We start from the raw sequence: 17,439 nt of genomic DNA on the forward strand, positions 1-17,439 counted from the left end.
ACAATGTGATTTAGGTCTTTATGGTTATCAGGACCTCATTTTGCTAGAATCCTTAGAAAGGCAACTTACGTGTGAGGGAGACGAAGGTCAAATGTTACATTGCAGAACTGTTATCGAAACCACTCTGTCGACTTGCCTGTTCTGTTACTGTAATATGACCTCCATTTTTCTTTTAGCGTATAACTCGACACTTGTAACACAGACTAAGAGGAATAACTGCACGCCGACAGGTTCGTCCGGACACTGTGCCACCGGCTGCCGTCTGACGCGGGCCACCTCGCCTTCAACGAGGGCGAGCGTCTGCGCGTCGTGCTGGATGTCGACGATAGCTGGCTGCTCTGCTGCCGCGGAGACCAGAAGGGACTCGTTCCGCGCTCGGCCGTCGTCTAGCGGTCCGGCGCCCTCTGCTTCCCACGCTAGGACACCCCACCTGTCTCTGTACCTGTTTGCTTCTTCGGGCAGTTCGGCACCTAGGTACATTTCTGTCTCGTGTAGTATTTCGGGGGAGAAATAAGTATTCTGCACAGTTCAAAAATAATTTATATCTCGTCACTTGGAAGAGAGCTTTTTTTGTGGCGTGTTGTAAAGACTTTTTTAAATACGTCACAGAAAAAGCTTGTTCTTACGTGACGACTGTTTATAAATTTATTTTGGGTTGTACTAAGTGACTTTGAAAGTGAATATACTTCGTTGTTAGTGGTCCATTCAAGTTGCATATCTCATATTCTGCCAATTTTTTGTTATTATCAACTGCAGTATTAGATTGCATTTTTCGTTACTCTTTTGCCACTTATAGGAGTTGGAAGTGTTTACTATAAAAACTGGGGTCGGGCGTAGGGATGTATCGAATGGACTCGGCTGATCCAGTATTACTGCAGACAGAAGTAAACAGGAACTTCCTCACGGATATACCTTTCTCGTCCTCACCTTACCTGACACATGTGATAATTTGATCGATCCCTGCTAGGTATTTTCCTATGTGGTAACCACATTTTTATTTAGGACATCTGTTCCTTGTGTGTGTGTGTGTGTGTGTGTGTGTGTGTGTCAGAGAGGGGTTGTGGGGTAAACGTGGATGTATGCTAGTGGTGGCTGCTGTAGACTGAAATCCTAACCCACAGCAAAAATATTAGGTCTTGTCATGCAGGAAATGGTTCATGATTAGCATCAGATAGACTGTATCATTTAATGTGACCAATTTCAAATTTTGCAGAGGATTGTACCTAAAAATTGTATATTTGGCAGATGTTCCTCCAATGACTCTCTCACACTGCGGTGAAATTTTGGTTGTTAGAATTGAAGTAATGGCCCCACAGTAGTGGTTTTCTCATTTCATTGTAAGACGCTTGCAAGAATGATCAGTCATGCCTCCCAATTTGTGTCTGGTTGGTTGGGACAAGACTACAAAAATGCATCGTGATAGTTTGTGTGTGTTCCCTGTGTAGTCGGATGCAGTGGAAGATGAGAGTGTGTGTCTTGTAGGAATTGTATTGATATTTACCTCGGGCAGTATGGAAATGGGAAGATACCTAGAACTAAAGATTTGGAAATTGTGTTTTGTTGAAATTCATGGCCTGGCCTCATAAACAGTTACGTGGACACGTATTTAAGCGGCGTCAGAATGTAAAAACGAAATATGATTGGACAGAAGAAGAACAGTATTTGGCAAAACTACAAGAGACAAAATGCAGACAACCAGATCGAATAATGCGGTGATAATTTGTCACTGTCTGAAAGTGTCATGGTGTGAAAGGAATTAATTGTTTTGAAATTTACTCAGAAGCTTAATTTGTAACATTTTCCTCCAGTACATACTAGTACATACTTTGTGGTCCAAATAGTTTCCAGCAGCTAAAGATTCCACTTTCGCACCATGACATTTTCTCATATACTCCGTATTAAAGCAGACAACAACACATAGTATTATTCGTTATTATATGTCCATAATTACTGACATTTTGGGCACAATAAGAACATTAGAACAGTATCCTAAAAGTGTACATAAGACAAATGTGTATTGTAGGTAAGCAGCCTTTGGGAATGAAATATATAAGCTGCTCCAGTTCTGTAGCTAAAAATGATGTTATTTATAGTAATATTAATTGTAAACATACATAAAAATAACAGCTGGCGGTAAGACTTAAGACTTACTTTTTGGGGCTAATATGTTTGCTTACAGCATTACGCAGCTTATAAATTCTTTGTACAGAATTAACATCTGTGTGATACCACGAGTTTAGTAATGGCATTTATCTTCCTTGCCAATGCTTCTAATTTTCTGAGTTCAGAGGTGGCATTGTGCCATGTTTTGCATGAAATAATATTTCTAATAATTACAAGTAACAAAAAAAAGTTAGTTGAGAATTTAAAATGTCTGTAAGTAGTTTGAAGCTGTGAGGTGAACTGACAGCATTACCAAAGTCTCCAGTGCTCCCGTCAGACGAGTTATACATTACAGTGCACCGTACGTCTCCCGACATAAAAATCTCACGATAAGTTGCTCTGTAGACCGTGATGCTTCTCAGTGGTTATATCAAAAGCAGACCGTGAGCTTTGTTAAGAGTACTGCTGTCAGTTGAAGTGTCGCAGGAAGTAATTTGTTAAAGTTCTTGAAGTGTGGTAGAACATTAATTTTGGTTTGCTTCAATAACTTCCATCCAAATGGCATTGTTTATGCGACTTACAGCTTGTTAAAACATGTCCGAATATGAATCTTTTTAAAAAGAGAAGTGTTTTGAATGCTAACAGTTGCTTAACATTACTTTTTGTAGCAACCTAGCTTGATACCTGCAATTGCACCTCGACCTCTCTCTCTTCCCCCCTTTAGTTCCTGCACGTTCGTGTGTGTTGTCCCCAAAATTCGCAAGCAAGCCTTCACACTTGAAGCAGATACACTGTCCGCAGTACAGTATTCCTACCAGCAAGGATTCAGTAACGATTAGAAAATGCGAGGATCTCGAAACTTTTGTAGCAAACTGGGATTTCAAGCCAGACCCTGGTATTTTGCCGTCAGTATTCTTACTGCCGAATGTCGAGCAGTGATTAGAGCTGAAGATGTGAAAGAGGATTGCGAGTAGTGTTGCTCGGCAAGAACAGTGTCCTTAAAAGGCTAGGGGGTCAGGGTTTGATTCTTAGCCTCACCACAGTTTTTTCACAGCAAAATCCGTTGTGAATTAATTACCTTACGAGCATCTTGTCTCATTTGACGAGACACATAGTAAAAATTGCAGTTATCTATATGAAATTTTGAGGACTGAACTTAAAAGTGTTTGTCAACATATACGCTCTGTCGGATATTTCTGTTCGGAGTGGTGAATCATTGGTTGCCCTCTGCAGTCTGGATTTTACAACAGAACAAGTTTATGTTCCTTGCTGGTGGTTGTAGCTTTGAGTGATGTAAGGTCATTATCCCTACCTACGGCCCTTATACTCCGCGCTGCTCTCGACTGATCGGAATGTTGCTTAACTCTGCCTTCCGTTTCTAATCTCTTCCTCCCCTGAAGCTGGGTGCATGGCATGTGTCTAACACTTCTGCTTGCTATTCAGTAACGAGGTCTTCGTCAGCTACTGCGGCATGGCGACGCTTGACAGCTTTCTGACAGAATGCTGTTTTCTTTTCTGCTGTGATTACTTCAGCTGCCCTTTGTTGAAGATTTTATACTCTGGCAGCTAATTTGAAAGTAAAAACTGGAAATGATTTTAAAGAAAGGCTTATTCATATGTGTTGAATGGTACCTGGAAAGAAACTTCATTGTCCATCTATGATAAGTATGAGCATTCATTTCCACCATCTTGATCCAGATTTACAAAACTTTGGTGGTGGGAAGTCAAGCAGATACGCACTGCAGAACAGTCTTATTTTGTGTAATCTTTGAACTTCTCGTACTGTGTTACTTTTTTAGTAATAACATGAAAATATAATATTTTTACAATGTTCTGTCAGTGAAAATGAGATAGTCTTTGAAAAATAACTTTATAAATTAGATATTAACAAGAAAATTTTAGAGATGTTTGTTCATTGATGAACCATAAATACTGTTTTATAGTGGTGGCCGGTTGTACTAACAAATTGAAGTCCTAGGAAATTGATTGCAGTCTTTTTACACCTAGTGGACAAAGTAGAGTATTCTTGCATGTAAATTAGGAGCTGGTGGTAAACTTGCATGAGCTGGTGACAGATATTGAGCAGATAAGCTGCTTAGAGAAGTCAAAATTTGTAATGTGCAGTTAAATTTTGTTAGTAATTGGTGTTGCAGGTGGACTGAAAACATTATGTTGTCTTTCAAAGCAATATCCCTCCTCCCCTTAAAAAAAGGGGGTTTATTTCTTGTTCTCATAGTTATCCATATGGGTGTCTCTCCTATTCTGAAAATTATGTTGCTCGTGGGCTGTGATTATTTCATAAACTGCATTTTTGTTATAATCTCTATGGTGTTGGTGTTTGTCTCCTTGCTGTTGACATAACAGGATTAGAAGAGAATTAATATTTTATACAAGAAAAGTAACCGTTTTTGTTGCCTGTAAGTTACACTGGTGTCGGTCGTTTCTGCGGTGCGTGGTCAGGGGGAGGTCAGTGTGTAGGGTTCGCATCCCGACACAGTGGAGAGCAGCCGAGTGCCGGGCCTACCAGAGTGGGCCAGGTATTCTCGGCAATACCTCGGGGACCCTTATTCTGGACCATTCCACCCCTCCTACCCGAGAGCACAACTGCACATTATTACACTAATACCTTTGCTGCACTTCCTGTAGAACACAATATTTGTTACCGGAAGCGAAGTACCATTAGGTCAGGATGTGACTTGCTGGAAGAGTAGGAAAAAGTCAGCATATGGCATCAAACATCCATGCAGAAAGCTTGCATACTGTGCTGTTAAGCCAGTCATTCTTAAATTATGTTAGCACATAGTTGTTCTGATTTTTTTTTTTTTTGATGGTAGATTGTAGAACAGATTCGTGTAGTATCGTAACGTAAGTGTGAAGTATCAGATTGGATTACAAATAGAAGGAAGTATCATTATAACGGAGATTCCAGCACGGCTACCACATTTTCCAGTGATCGCTTTGCATTTGTCGATTGCTCTGTCGGCTTGACGTGAGCGTTATTCTATCTTAATTGTACAGACTGAGCACGCTATTTCACTTAATGCAGAAGGCCTTTCAGTTTTGAAGCTGTATGTGGGCAAAAATTTGCATGAAAAAGGAGGCATCAGATTGGACACAGCCATGTTCTGTGCAGCACATTTTTGGGTGTCCAATAGAGTTGTTTATACCAAATTTGTGCACAATAGACAGCTGAGCTAGTAATCTTCAATTGTCAAAATATTTTGCCCAAAAATGGAATCGGTAGCTCTTGTCTCTGCTGCTATTAAAGCAGAAAGGAGTTTCAGCCATGACTTTTAGTGGTTCTTTGTTATTTTTATGCATGTTTATTCCTTTACCCTTATTTCAGTGGTTCCTTTATACCACATTATGGAATTTTCCTAAATAATCTGCAGAGACCTTAACCCTCAGCTGCGGACGATGCTCACGTGTGCGTTCGGTTCTTTCTGTGCAATTCCACAGGGCATGCCGTTATTCTGTTGGATATAGTTTGTGGGCTGTTTGTATGTCAGATGTCACTATTTTCCCGCCAAATCTTTTTATGTGGTGTTGGAACATCGGAAGTCACATTTTACACATTCTCAGCTCTCATCCATAAACTTACACGTACACCTTCTCGCGCAGGCAATTTTGTAGTCATTTTAGCGAGCTCGTGTAGGTAACCTTGCTTCAGGGTGCACTACACTCAGAGACGTTATCAGTAAGTTTTATAAAGTTGAGCGTGATTTTTATGTTTCGTGCATTGAATTTATTTATTTAATTTTATCATAAAGCACAATTGATATTGGACACGTCAAATGAAAGTTGCAATAATACATAGTATTGGCAGACAGTAGGCAACTAAGGTACTCTTACAATTTAATTTTTAATTAACTTTTTAAATTAAGTGTTCAGAAATTCTTTTACAGAATAGAAACAGTGCTTTAATGAATTACTTAGGAATAAAGAGATGACTCACCGAAAGGCAGAAGTGCTGTGTCGTCTCTCTATTCTTGTTTCTATTCCTACATAATTCGTTATTCACAACCAGAACTTTCCGTGTGTTATTATAAACAGTGCTTTATTAGAAATATCTTGTCTTTAATTTTAAATATAGGATATACAGCAATTTTTTTTCCTGTGGTATCTTGTTGCATAGTATTATACCAATTGTGTGTGCTGAATGTCAAAAATCAATTCTAAATTCAGTTTTTAGTTTTCTCGTTAATTCCTTTAATAAAATAACTATAACTATTCTAATTATCGGATAAAATTGGTCTACAGTTTTGTGTGATAAAATGGAAAATCGCCCGTGGTTGTAGGGTAATAGTGTGCGTCTCCCTTGCTGTGCAAATGAAAGTAAATGTGAGACATGGAACCCTAAATGTCCTCTATTGGGTTTTGTTTAGTACAGAATATTCATAATGGCACAGCTTTTTTCTTTTCCATGAAATACTCAGTTATAGATAAATTGTTTCCCACAAGTTGGATAAAAAACAGGTTTTTACTTTTGACCATATCTTTGAAAATTATTTTATAAGTGCAACAGATAATTACAGATAAGCTGCAAGTACACTTGCTGTTATTGAAATTACATGCTTTTGTAAAGCAAATTGGTGCATGAGAGAATTGAAAGAAGCTTTTCCATCTCCATGTGTGCTGTTGTTACTTTTTTCTCCTTCCTCTATTGCAGTGTTGCTGATATCATCGAAAAGTATGAAGTAAACAGGAGATTCAAAAATTTTTTTTTTCTGTTGTGCATAACAGTATCGAGTTTTGTATTGTTTAGGAACTGCAAAGGAATAATTTCTCGTGCAGCATTGTAGTGAGGAAGATATTGTTCATAATTAAATGGTGGTATTCACACGTTTCATCGGGTTTATAGTAGGACATTGCTGTGTGTTAAAAACTTGAACATATTTATTCCCCAGAACTGCTATTTCATTAATGTTAGCAAAGTCTGCTCTCCATCGTGCAAACCAAAGTTATTTCCAAAAACAAAAAAAATGCCAACTCACAACTGGTATTTTGTAATGTTATGCGACAATTTCAGGTCGTGTCCAGACAAGAAATGTAAGCTTTGTTTCTTAAAAGATTACCTTGTTCACTCTTTCTTTTTCTCTCTAAATATTCATTTTTTGATAGCTTATTCCCAGAAATTTACTGCGAGCCAGTTCGATAAACATTATACATTGCCTACAACCCTTTCCTGGCATGTAAAATGTCATAAGATGCGACTTGAAGTGATATATATTCTGCAGTACATAATATCTATTTCACATTATTAGCAGCCATGTAGTTGTTACTACCAAGTGGCATATCCACCTATGTGGCTGGAGTTTCGGAATCTTTTAAGGCTGTGCATATAAGAAAGAAATGATTAATTATTAATAATCTTTGCAGTAGTATCATATATGGGCAGTGAGCTACATGCTAATCTTGGGAGAGAGGAACGGTATTTCTGTTGTATCATTCTGGGTGCTAAATGGAAGATTACAAGGGGCATAGGAATGTGACAACAGTAGAATTGTGTTGCTGTTAAATATCATTACACTTTTTGTATTTTGATCCAGTGCAACGGTCGATCTGCCACTTTGTGGAACATGTCTATATTTATATACTCTCCCTTAAGAATTAAGTAATTGTAGAATAGCCACTCTGTGTAACCCTCAGAAAATGTGTGTGTATTGTCTGGGTTAATTACTTTATTAGTATTTTATATGGCACACTCCTGTTTTGTTTCTTGGCTGTTTGTTGTTTAATCTTTAGTCTGCAGCTGCTCTACTGTGAGAGTTTGTGTAACATTTATGTAAGAAATACCAAAGACTACATCATAAATGATAGGAATTAACACGATGCAATTTTAGCATCTTTATTTTCTACCTGTAAAGAGTCTCAGTAATGGATAACATTTAGTGTGTGATCACTAAATGTTATGGAGATAGGACAGAATTGTGTGGAGAAGTTCTTGTTTCTTTTCTCCTTAGTTCTTTTTGCAAAAGAGAGATTAGAGCTGAAAGCTAACGAAGTACGAATGGTGGAAATGTGTCCCCCGTTTCCAGATGCGCAACTTTCATATCCTAAGAAGCACGTAGTGTAATTTATGAAGTGGATATATTTATTAGGTACTCTTTCACCTCTCCTCATCCTTTTAATAATTTAAAATACTGACTGAAAAGTGACCTTTGCTACTTGTGTAGACCTATTATATTATACTTTTTAATATCTGTGTATATGTGTAAGAAAATTATTGGCTTGTCCTTTTTTATTTGGCATTGCCAGTTTTGTAATGTTGTTGTATATACGTTATACTTCTTTTGTGACTTTGTAAATAGAATATTGGATATTTGTATTGTGACACTGGTGTTTGCAAAAATCATGTTCTGCTTTTAAGACATATGGATATGCAATAATACATATATGTGTATTTCATAAAAATCTTGTTTTTATTTGCTTTACACAGTATTTCAAAAGATGTAATACATTTCAGTTTGAAATGCAGGCTTGTGTAAATCAACTGTAACTGTTATACTTTATTTGAGAAATACATGCATAAAAAATAGTGTGGAGGCATTTCTTTAAAAAAAAAAAAAAAAAAAAATTTACAGCAAGCTCCTGGTTATCCTGGTGAGGGCTACCAGTGCGCAGTTTGGCAGTTTTTTGGGAAAAAAAATGAAGCCTGTGAAGTATCCTGTTTTGAAAACACCATTATGCACATGGCTCACATTTTCATGCTGGAATATGATGAAGATCCAAATCTCACCATTAGACATACCTAGAATATTTTTTAGTTGTTTCCCATTTAATCTTGAAGTAGATATGTGGACTCTGCTAGTGTACTATGTCCACAGTTGATTTGCTGCCTATCTATTTAAGTGACTCTTTCTCTAGGAACCAAAGATTCATAATTATGAAACAGTTGATTGAGGCAAGCTAAGGAGTGGACTTTCAAATATGATATGCAGCTTGCTTTGGGAGTACAGTAAGCAGTGTTTTTTGGTTATCTGCACTGTCTCACTATACTGTAACTCTGTGTCAGCAGGCACCACTATTACAAATAAAAACATTAAGTATGGAAATGCTGTGACAAACTTCGAATTAATAATGATGATGTCACTTTCCCCAAACGGAACTGGCTCCTTCATGGAAAGTAGGGAGATGGGATAAAGGAGAAATTTTTTAAGACAGTGCTGCTCCTGTGTTATATTGGAGGCAAATTGCAGTTGTTTTCCAAGTCAGATGTGCCTGGATTAACCCTCCAGCAGATGTGCTGTTGTACTTTTTACATCAGCAGTCGTTTTTATGGCTTAACCTTGAGGTATTACACCACCATTGCAGTGTATTCAATTGTTAATGTTTACTTGACAATCTTAAAATGGCTCCTGTTTCTTGTTTAGCTTACTCAATTATTTTTCTGGAATTGAAAGCGAGGTAGTGTCGTCACAGATGCAAGCTTTACTGTGGGAGCCAGCATGCAAAGGTAAGTGTAATAAAAAAGTTAACTGTATGTTATCCAATATCTTTAACAGCTTATTGAGCACAGGCTTGCATTTACTTAAAAAATGTCTGTGTCATAAATTTTACAATGCACGCCTGCTCGTGTGACAACTTTAGGTGTGCCTGCTGGTAGGTTAAAGAACTGACAGACTTTACTGCAGAAGCAATAGGAGAGTTGGCCACAGTAAAGAGTGTCTTCATTAGCACAGAGATAATGTTGTAATACGGTCAGTATGTGTGTAATACAATATTTATACAAAGCAAACATTTTCATAATTACATTTGTTTTCTTTCCAAATATAATTAGATCATCCATATGATAACGCAATGTCAGCAATTGCCAGTTGTAAGAAATGAATATATTTTATATTCAAGGTGTCTCACAATCTTCGTATAGCCGAGGAAAGAGGGGTTTATTTGTACGAGGGCTGTTCAAAAGAAAAGATACTAAACAATCCTCCGAGTACAGTTGAAGTTTTTACCCAAAGTAACCACCCACCAGAGGCCTGAGCACAACTATCCCACTGTTTCAGGGGCCGAAGGATTCCCTGTTCCCAGTATTCGTGTGGCTGTCACAGTGGAGGACTGACTCCTGTATCCTTCCGTTTGAGATGTTTTTACAGCACCCCAAACACGTGGAGGTCAACGTTTCATACCCATTCATTTGAACTCTCCCTGGTTTTTATAGGATTTTTTTATGAAAAAATCAAGCAGCCTTGTCATTATATACAAATAAAAATGTATTTAATAATATATATATTTAATCCAACTTGCAAATTTTTACTGTTAGTGGATGTGATGTCACCATATGAGCAGCAATCTTTGCTGGGTGTTATAGAAGCGATTTCTCTCTCTCTCTCTCTCTCTCTCTCTCTCTCTCTCTCTCTCTCTTTTTGGGGGGGGGGAGGGGGGGGGGGTTGTTGTTGGAAGATGCTAGCTGTGCCTGCTGGAGTTCCAAGGGGCGTGGAACTGGGCCGCTAGACACAGCATCAGGAGGTTGTATTTCCATTGTTTGAGTTATACAAAGTATATTGTTATAAACTACATTTAGTATTTTGCTTTCAGGTTCAGGGATGAATAAGTTTTGTGCTTGTCAGACATTTAAACATGCTACGTATAGCTGTCTGTGAGAGAACCACAGTTGTTTTAAATTCACATGCTTTTTTGATAATCGTGGTGCATACTGATCTCGTTGGAAATTTGGAGCCTTTTAAAACTGAATGGTAAGTTATTTGAATACTGATTTGCCTTTTTCTTTGATGACAATGCTAGATAGAAGTGTTTTTGTGAGAGCTTAAGGGAACATTGAGAAAATTTGGGAATTCTGTTGGGGCATTTATGCTTTCATCTTATTTGCATCCATTGATACAATAGTGAACCATGTTTTCTTACCCTGTCCTCACATTCTGTATTCTGTGACTTGCTTGTTGAATTAATCATTTTTGTTGCTAAAATTGTTCTCTCACACCACCATTTTTTGTTTACATATTTTCTGTATATAAGCAAATATGCTTTCAGTGAGTTGTTCCTCTGTCTTTACTACACTGCAGAACTCATTGTCTAAGACAATTTTGTAAGAATCCAGATCAAGCAGACACATGCCATGTGGCATCTTCGAGAATGTTCTAGAACATTAGAAAAAAAGTTTAAATGTTCGAGAAAGCTTGAGAACTGTATAGAAGTCTCAAATTCTTTTTCCTTCGAAACTACACTGATATGAAAGAGATGGAATATGTCCTGGTGATCACCACTGTGTGATGGCGACCACTTCACACACACATTTCCACAACCAAAACAGACAGCACTAAACTGCACAGCGGGTGAACCAGAGGTAGTGCCAGCTTCCTGTTAGCTGATTTGGGGAGTACTACAGACAGAAATGTGGGAGACAGACTATTAGTAAACACCCAGTTAAAACAACTGACAAATTGTCTCGAATGTTATCAGGAAATTCAGTACGATGAGGCACATATAATGGTTCAAATGCCGAGTTTCTAGGGCAGCATGTATAATTAAGGACATCTTTTGAAGTAAAGATGTCAGAAAAAACAGAGACAGAGGTTCAATTTAAATAAGACTTGGGGGTCCAGCACCCAATTTATTAAGATCTCACTTGGCGTCACACCCACCAGAACTGGGAAACCTAGAGAGAATGTGCATCTCACTGAATATCAGTGTAGACTCTTAAAAACAAAAGATTATCAATGGGAGCAGTAGGTATCAGACTTCACTCTCAATCAGTTATAAATAGCAGTGTGAGAATGGCAATAGTTTGGTGTGGTTGCAGTCCAGGCTGCAAATACATGTAACAGCAGAACTCGCAGCACCTGGTGGAGACAGCTGGGTCCATTGTCAAATTACTGTCAATAAAATGGGACAACCCTGTCAAACAAACTGTGCTGAGCAGACCCAATATAAATTCTTGTGGGACCCCCATGTTATGTTCCCCAAGTTTGAAGTTAGTGTTGTGCCTGTAACACAGTCAATGTGTTATTCTGCTCTCTGTTATAAAGGTAAGACTCTGTGCAAGAGAAATGTCGTTAATGCCATGACAGTTGTTTTCATGGTAGATGTCCAAATGAAGGAGATACTTCTGTAACAGGTGATAAAGAAGCTGTGTCATTATGTGGTCAAGATTTTTGGCCCTGTTGATCTCGTATTAGTTAACAGCTAATGAAAGCAAATGTGATTAATAAGTTGTAGTCCAGAGATTTTTTTTTTCCTCTTTCACAAAGTGCGCGTCATCTCGGACCGAACCTCGATAATCAGCCTAGACTGCTCACACAGGAGCTAATGTGAGTAATTTTGAGGAGTGAAAGCACCCACTAATTTGCTGGTATATTCAACGAGGTAATCTGCATCAGAATAGATCATTTTCACCTGTGGGGGGGAAAGGGTTTAAAATTACATTTTAACATCTCCTCGACATAGAGGTTATACGAGAAAAGCACCCATTGATGGTTAAAATAATGTTCGTGTAGCCTTTTTTTTCTCTTCTTATCTACATTTCAAAGAGGACTTACATACTCGGGTGCAGACGTATCCAACAAGCTCCCATTTAACATACACCAAGAAATTAGGAATACACAGTTCTACAGTAAATTGAAAGTACATCTCAATAGCCTTACTATAATTTATCTGAATATCCAGATTCAGTGATAGTACATTTCTGTTAGCTACATAGAACATACGTGTTCCTCCACCACTTTGCAGTGAAGAAGAACTGGTACCACCAGTAGTATCTCTTTAAAGAATTGGGTGGTTTATGTTCACAGTGAGTTGAGATGGGTCTGATTTGAGGAGAAACTATCCAGTTATGGGGTTAATGGTGAACATGTGGAGCCCATAGTGTAAGTTACTTAGGGGGAAGTCATATGAAATTGGACACACACTTAAAAACCATATTATGGAAGGTGAACTGATGATTTAACATTTAATTGGATTAGAGTGTGCAGTCCATCTTTGCAAGAAATTGCATACAGGATGTTAACGTGAGCAGTTGTTGCTCCATTGTTTAAAACCTTTACAAAGTAGACCGGGCAACATGTGTCGAACAAATTCAGAGGTGCACTGCTAGGACCATAACAGGCTGGAAAAGCTCATGCTGAGCTGCTCAGTAAAATTAGAGAACCCACATTTGATCCGAGGAAGCCCATCTGACAATTCTGTTGCCACCATTGTATGTACCACATAAAGACTACGTGAATAGACGAGAGATTAGGCCTTGTACTGAGATGTACTCGTGGTCATTTTTTACCTCGCAAAAGAACAGGACACAAAACACTAATTTTTTTGTACGAAATACTCTTCGCCGTGCACTATGTAATGGCTTGTGTATATATGTTGGTGTGGAAGCCCCATCCTGGTGGCCTGCAGAGGATTTTGAATAGGAGGGAGGTATTCTGGTTCCTATGACTGTACCCTGAAGTTCAACTTGCAAAGGTAAATTGCTTACAAGCCAAATGAAGTCAGACAGATGGAAGAGCACGAGGTTTTGAGTTCAGACTTACGAGGGGACTGCACCTACTAGTCATCATCAATTTTGACCAGATTTGTGGTAAGCGCATCGCTTTGCCAGAAGTGAAAGAAGGGGGGAGCCCCAGATGCAAAGAGTTTAGAAAAAATAGCATTTTTTACGTTGGCTTGGTAAGCAATTAGCCATTCACAGTAACGTAGGTTCCATACAGTAGTTGGCGCTGTAGGAAGACTACAGAATGGTAACCCAAGGGTCATGAGGCTGAATCCCAATGCAAGAGGACAAATAAATCCACAATCATAGGACAGATTTCCCAAGTGCACTTCACTATTACAATCCTGCAATGTCTATTTTTATCAACAGAGTAAGAATCTCGTCAAAGCTTTAGGACTGCTCTTAATGAGAGAAAAAGAAATTGCACCCTGAGAAGCCTGCATAAATACATTCCGGTGTCTATAAACAGTTACCCTCACAAATATTTGGTGAATTGATGCATTACCTGTAGCTTGCTGTCAAACTGTGTGATGAGGGAGAATGCTTTTTGAATGTAAATCAAGACTTTAGAGAAAAAGACTTAAAACAATCTTGTAATTGTAAAAATACAGCATCTGTAATGTCAGCAAGATGCTGAGAAAAAATTATTGCTCCCTGTATCACCCCAGCATGTGTAACAACTTGTAAAATAATAGAAGTATCTTTTATATACAAAGTTCTTGTGTATGCCTCACAATCGTTTCTTGGAAATTTACTTGCTGTCCTAAATTTTCTTCTTCCTTCCCTTCTCCATGCCTTTTATGACAGTTATTAATAAATACAATATACTGAATATTATTGCAGATAATTTGCAGCGTAAGTAATGTTAAAAATTGAAGACAAAAAGATGTTTCTGCATAGGAGCTCAACACCTCAACCATCAGATTACTGTTCCATAATCTTTCCGCAGCAACTGCTGCTGCCTGGAAACTAAGCTAATGTAAATGATTAATGCCTCCCCAACCCGCATAACAAATACTATTTTTAGAATTCCATATCTCAACTGGTAAAAATGGATCATTTTGTTGTCTGACTGACTGTTAAGAACCCTTTTCCTCAGAAATGTGCAGATGTGTCAGATTGAAATTTAAGATGTATGGTCTCTTGGTGATATAAAAATTTTAAGCTTTTGAGCGACTACAATCAAAAGATACATCTATTACTCGCCCATCGAAATCTATACGGGACTTTCCGTTGGCCAAGAATCGTGAAATCTGGCAAGAATCAAGGTTTCGCAGTACAACCAAAAAGGGGGGGGAGGGAAGAATTCTGCAAACATTATTTTCTCAAGAATTACTATAGCAAATGCGGAGCTACACAAAACACTTTTGAATGACTTGGAAACCCCCGGACTGACATCTAGCCATCAGTATCATTCTTCCCATGCATCATTTGTTAATGAAGAGGGAAGGGGGAGGAAATGGAACAGAAGATCAGTTACTGGTACCAGAGCTACTGTCCACCATATACTGCCACAGGGATTTAGGTACTCGCTCATCAAAACCAATAGAGTAATGATATAGATGTAGACGAATGAGCTCAAATCGTTGAGATTCTCAATTCCCAGGAGGGTTGAACTGTGTATATATGTTTGTATGGAACCCTCAGAGCACTACTATTTGGCTGATACTCCCCCTCCCTTAAACATTTGGAGGCCCCAACTTTTGCCAAAGCCCTACATATAAGAAATCAGTGAAGATGAATAGAGGTGGTCCCCTTGTTAGAGGAGTGCCAGGAAAGGGAAGGCTGCATACTGATTTAGAGTGATACAGCAGGCATGATGGAGGCAGAGTAATGGATTGGTGAGTACACTTGCCTGTATGCTGAAGATTGTCTTCTTTTAATTTCATCACACATGTTAATTCTTCAGGTGGATAACATTATGTGCTAAAATGCATTTCCTTTTTATTAAAAATTCATAATGGTTGACATAAACTTCAGTACAAAAACACACAAGTATTCTAAAAAAACAGTTATTACTAAGCAGCAGAAAAACTAAGTGTCTTAGTGGACACGACATTTAATACATTATGTAAGTACTTTGTCAGTTATTGTTGTATACTGTAATTAAATGCTTTAATGGTATACCAAAATATCTTTCTTATGAAATACTTAATAAGCAACCCGTGATGTTTACATTTGAGGTAACATTTAAAGGCAGTAAAATCTCGACAGAACAATTGTTTTCTTTCACTGATACTATCCACAGACAGAGATAAGGTCTTTTCATTTCTATCCAGATACCAGGAAATGCGTGTATTATTTCTTCATCACCATGTTGAGCAAATGTTCTGAATATACATAATAATGCCACTTGGTTTCTTAAAGCTGCTCAAATACTGTGCAATTATTTTCTATTCTTCCTCTTTTTGGTATAACAACTTAAAATTGCCAGTTTTGCTAAGCCAATCACCTGCACCTGAAACAAGGTACAATACTGCTGTATGTACATCAAAATATTCACATATTTAAGAATGTATTGCTTGTTAAGATCTCCATATTTTTCCCTGGTCTGGCACTTTATTTATAAATAAAAACCATGAACAGACAATTATGGCAAGTAACAGCAAAATTAGAAAGCTCATCACTGAAAATTATACGAGACCTGTTCAGCTGACCAACCTGGTGGTAGCTGCCTCTAGTGAGCAAAACTTCCACTTCAACATTCATGTCTCAGTCAAAGAGTAATGCGGTCATAAATAAAAAGTAACGTGTGTTTAATGCACTGAGACAGAACTTCCCAAAGATGACATATTGGAAGCGACAAAGTTATCTGCTTATTTTTCTGTCTACATCATGGCACTCACCATGAACAGTGAGATCCAGCCAGTCCAGGAAGTGTAATACCTTCTTTGGTGTTCTCAGTACACACAAATGATTCGTTGCATAGTGTGGTTCCTGGGTATAAAAAGGATGACAAAGACAACCCTGCAGACCAATGTAAATAGTCCCAGTCATGGCCAAATTAATGGAGTACATCACTTACCATCAGTTGTCTGCTCATTTTGAAAAATTTCAAATATTTTCGCGGGGACCTGTATTGGGACCATTTTTGTTTTTGAATGACCTACACTCCCTTATAAGTCCCAAAATAGTGCTATTTGCAGAAGACATTACCTTCCTAAACTACAACAATGATCTAAATAAGGTCTGCTGACAATACACTCACCCAAGCATCGTAAAGGTTTGTCCAGTACAAGAACAAAACACAAAAGGTGGTATTTAGTCTAAGGACAAAAGTCCTTTTAATGATCCCAGTTACGTAGATGACAAATTGTCCTGGGAACAACACATTATTAACACTCGTGTATTTTAATTATCCGCCGGCCGAAGTGGCCGTGCGGTTAAAGGCGCTGCAGTCTGGAACCGCAAGACCGTTACGGTCGCAGGTTCGAATCCTGCCTCGGGCATGGATGTTTGTGATGTCCTTAGGTTAGGTAGGTTTAACTAGTTCTAAGTTCTAGGGGACTAATGACCTCAGTAGTTGAGTCCCATAGTGCTCAGAGCCATTTTAACCATTTTTTTTAATTATCCAGAGTAATTTACTTATTAAGATGTCTTATGAAATGTGTACCCAAAGCTTACGTTACAACATTTTATTCTGCACTTTTTCAAAGTGCTATGTCATATGGAATTTAGGAAAACATTAAATGAATGGCTTGTTGCCAATGCCTGCTTGATTTAAAAGAATTGTAAGCTAACAACTGACATGGCCAAACAGTTCTATTTGCTAATGTAATTATTATGCTATATGTATAAAAAATTGTCTATTGCTCTAAAGGCCTAATGACGATAAAAAAAATTCCTGAGAGTACCCTGAGATGACTGTCAGTCATGATTTGCTGTGTTGCATA

At 38.1% G+C, this 17,439-nt stretch overlaps 2 protein-coding genes across 6 annotated transcripts in view; one reads left to right on the forward strand and one right to left on the reverse strand.

Annotated features, from left to right (window-relative positions):
• The window catches only part of LOC126428345 (uncharacterized), a 240,841-nt gene extending 232,194 nt beyond the window's left edge, over window positions 1-8,647 (forward strand). Inside the window, exons 23-24 of the mRNA XM_050090278.1 lie at window positions 231-474; window positions 6,773-8,647. Of these exons, the coding sequence (XP_049946235.1) occupies window positions 231-390 (160 nt within the window). The 3' untranslated portion in view covers window positions 391-474; window positions 6,773-8,647. The remainder of the gene's footprint in view (window positions 1-230; window positions 475-6,772) is intronic.
• A 6,842-nt stretch (window positions 8,648-15,489) lies between these two features.
• Window positions 15,490-17,439, reverse strand: part of LOC126427909 (guanine deaminase) — a 145,796-nt gene continuing 143,846 nt past the window's right edge. For 4 of the 5 annotated variants that reach the window (XM_050089798.1, XM_050089801.1, XM_050089800.1 and 1 more), the window contains exon 10: window positions 15,491-16,004. The gene's annotated coding sequence lies outside the window, so the exon portion shown is untranslated. Of the gene's footprint in view, window positions 16,005-17,439 lie in introns of all 5 variants that reach the window. The other variant, XM_050089799.1, reaches the window with a different exon arrangement.

This window comes from Schistocerca serialis, chromosome 12 (assembly GCF_023864345.2).
Source record: "Schistocerca serialis cubense isolate TAMUIC-IGC-003099 chromosome 12, iqSchSeri2.2, whole genome shotgun sequence".
Lineage (NCBI taxonomy): Eukaryota > Metazoa > Arthropoda > Insecta > Orthoptera > Acrididae > Schistocerca > Schistocerca serialis.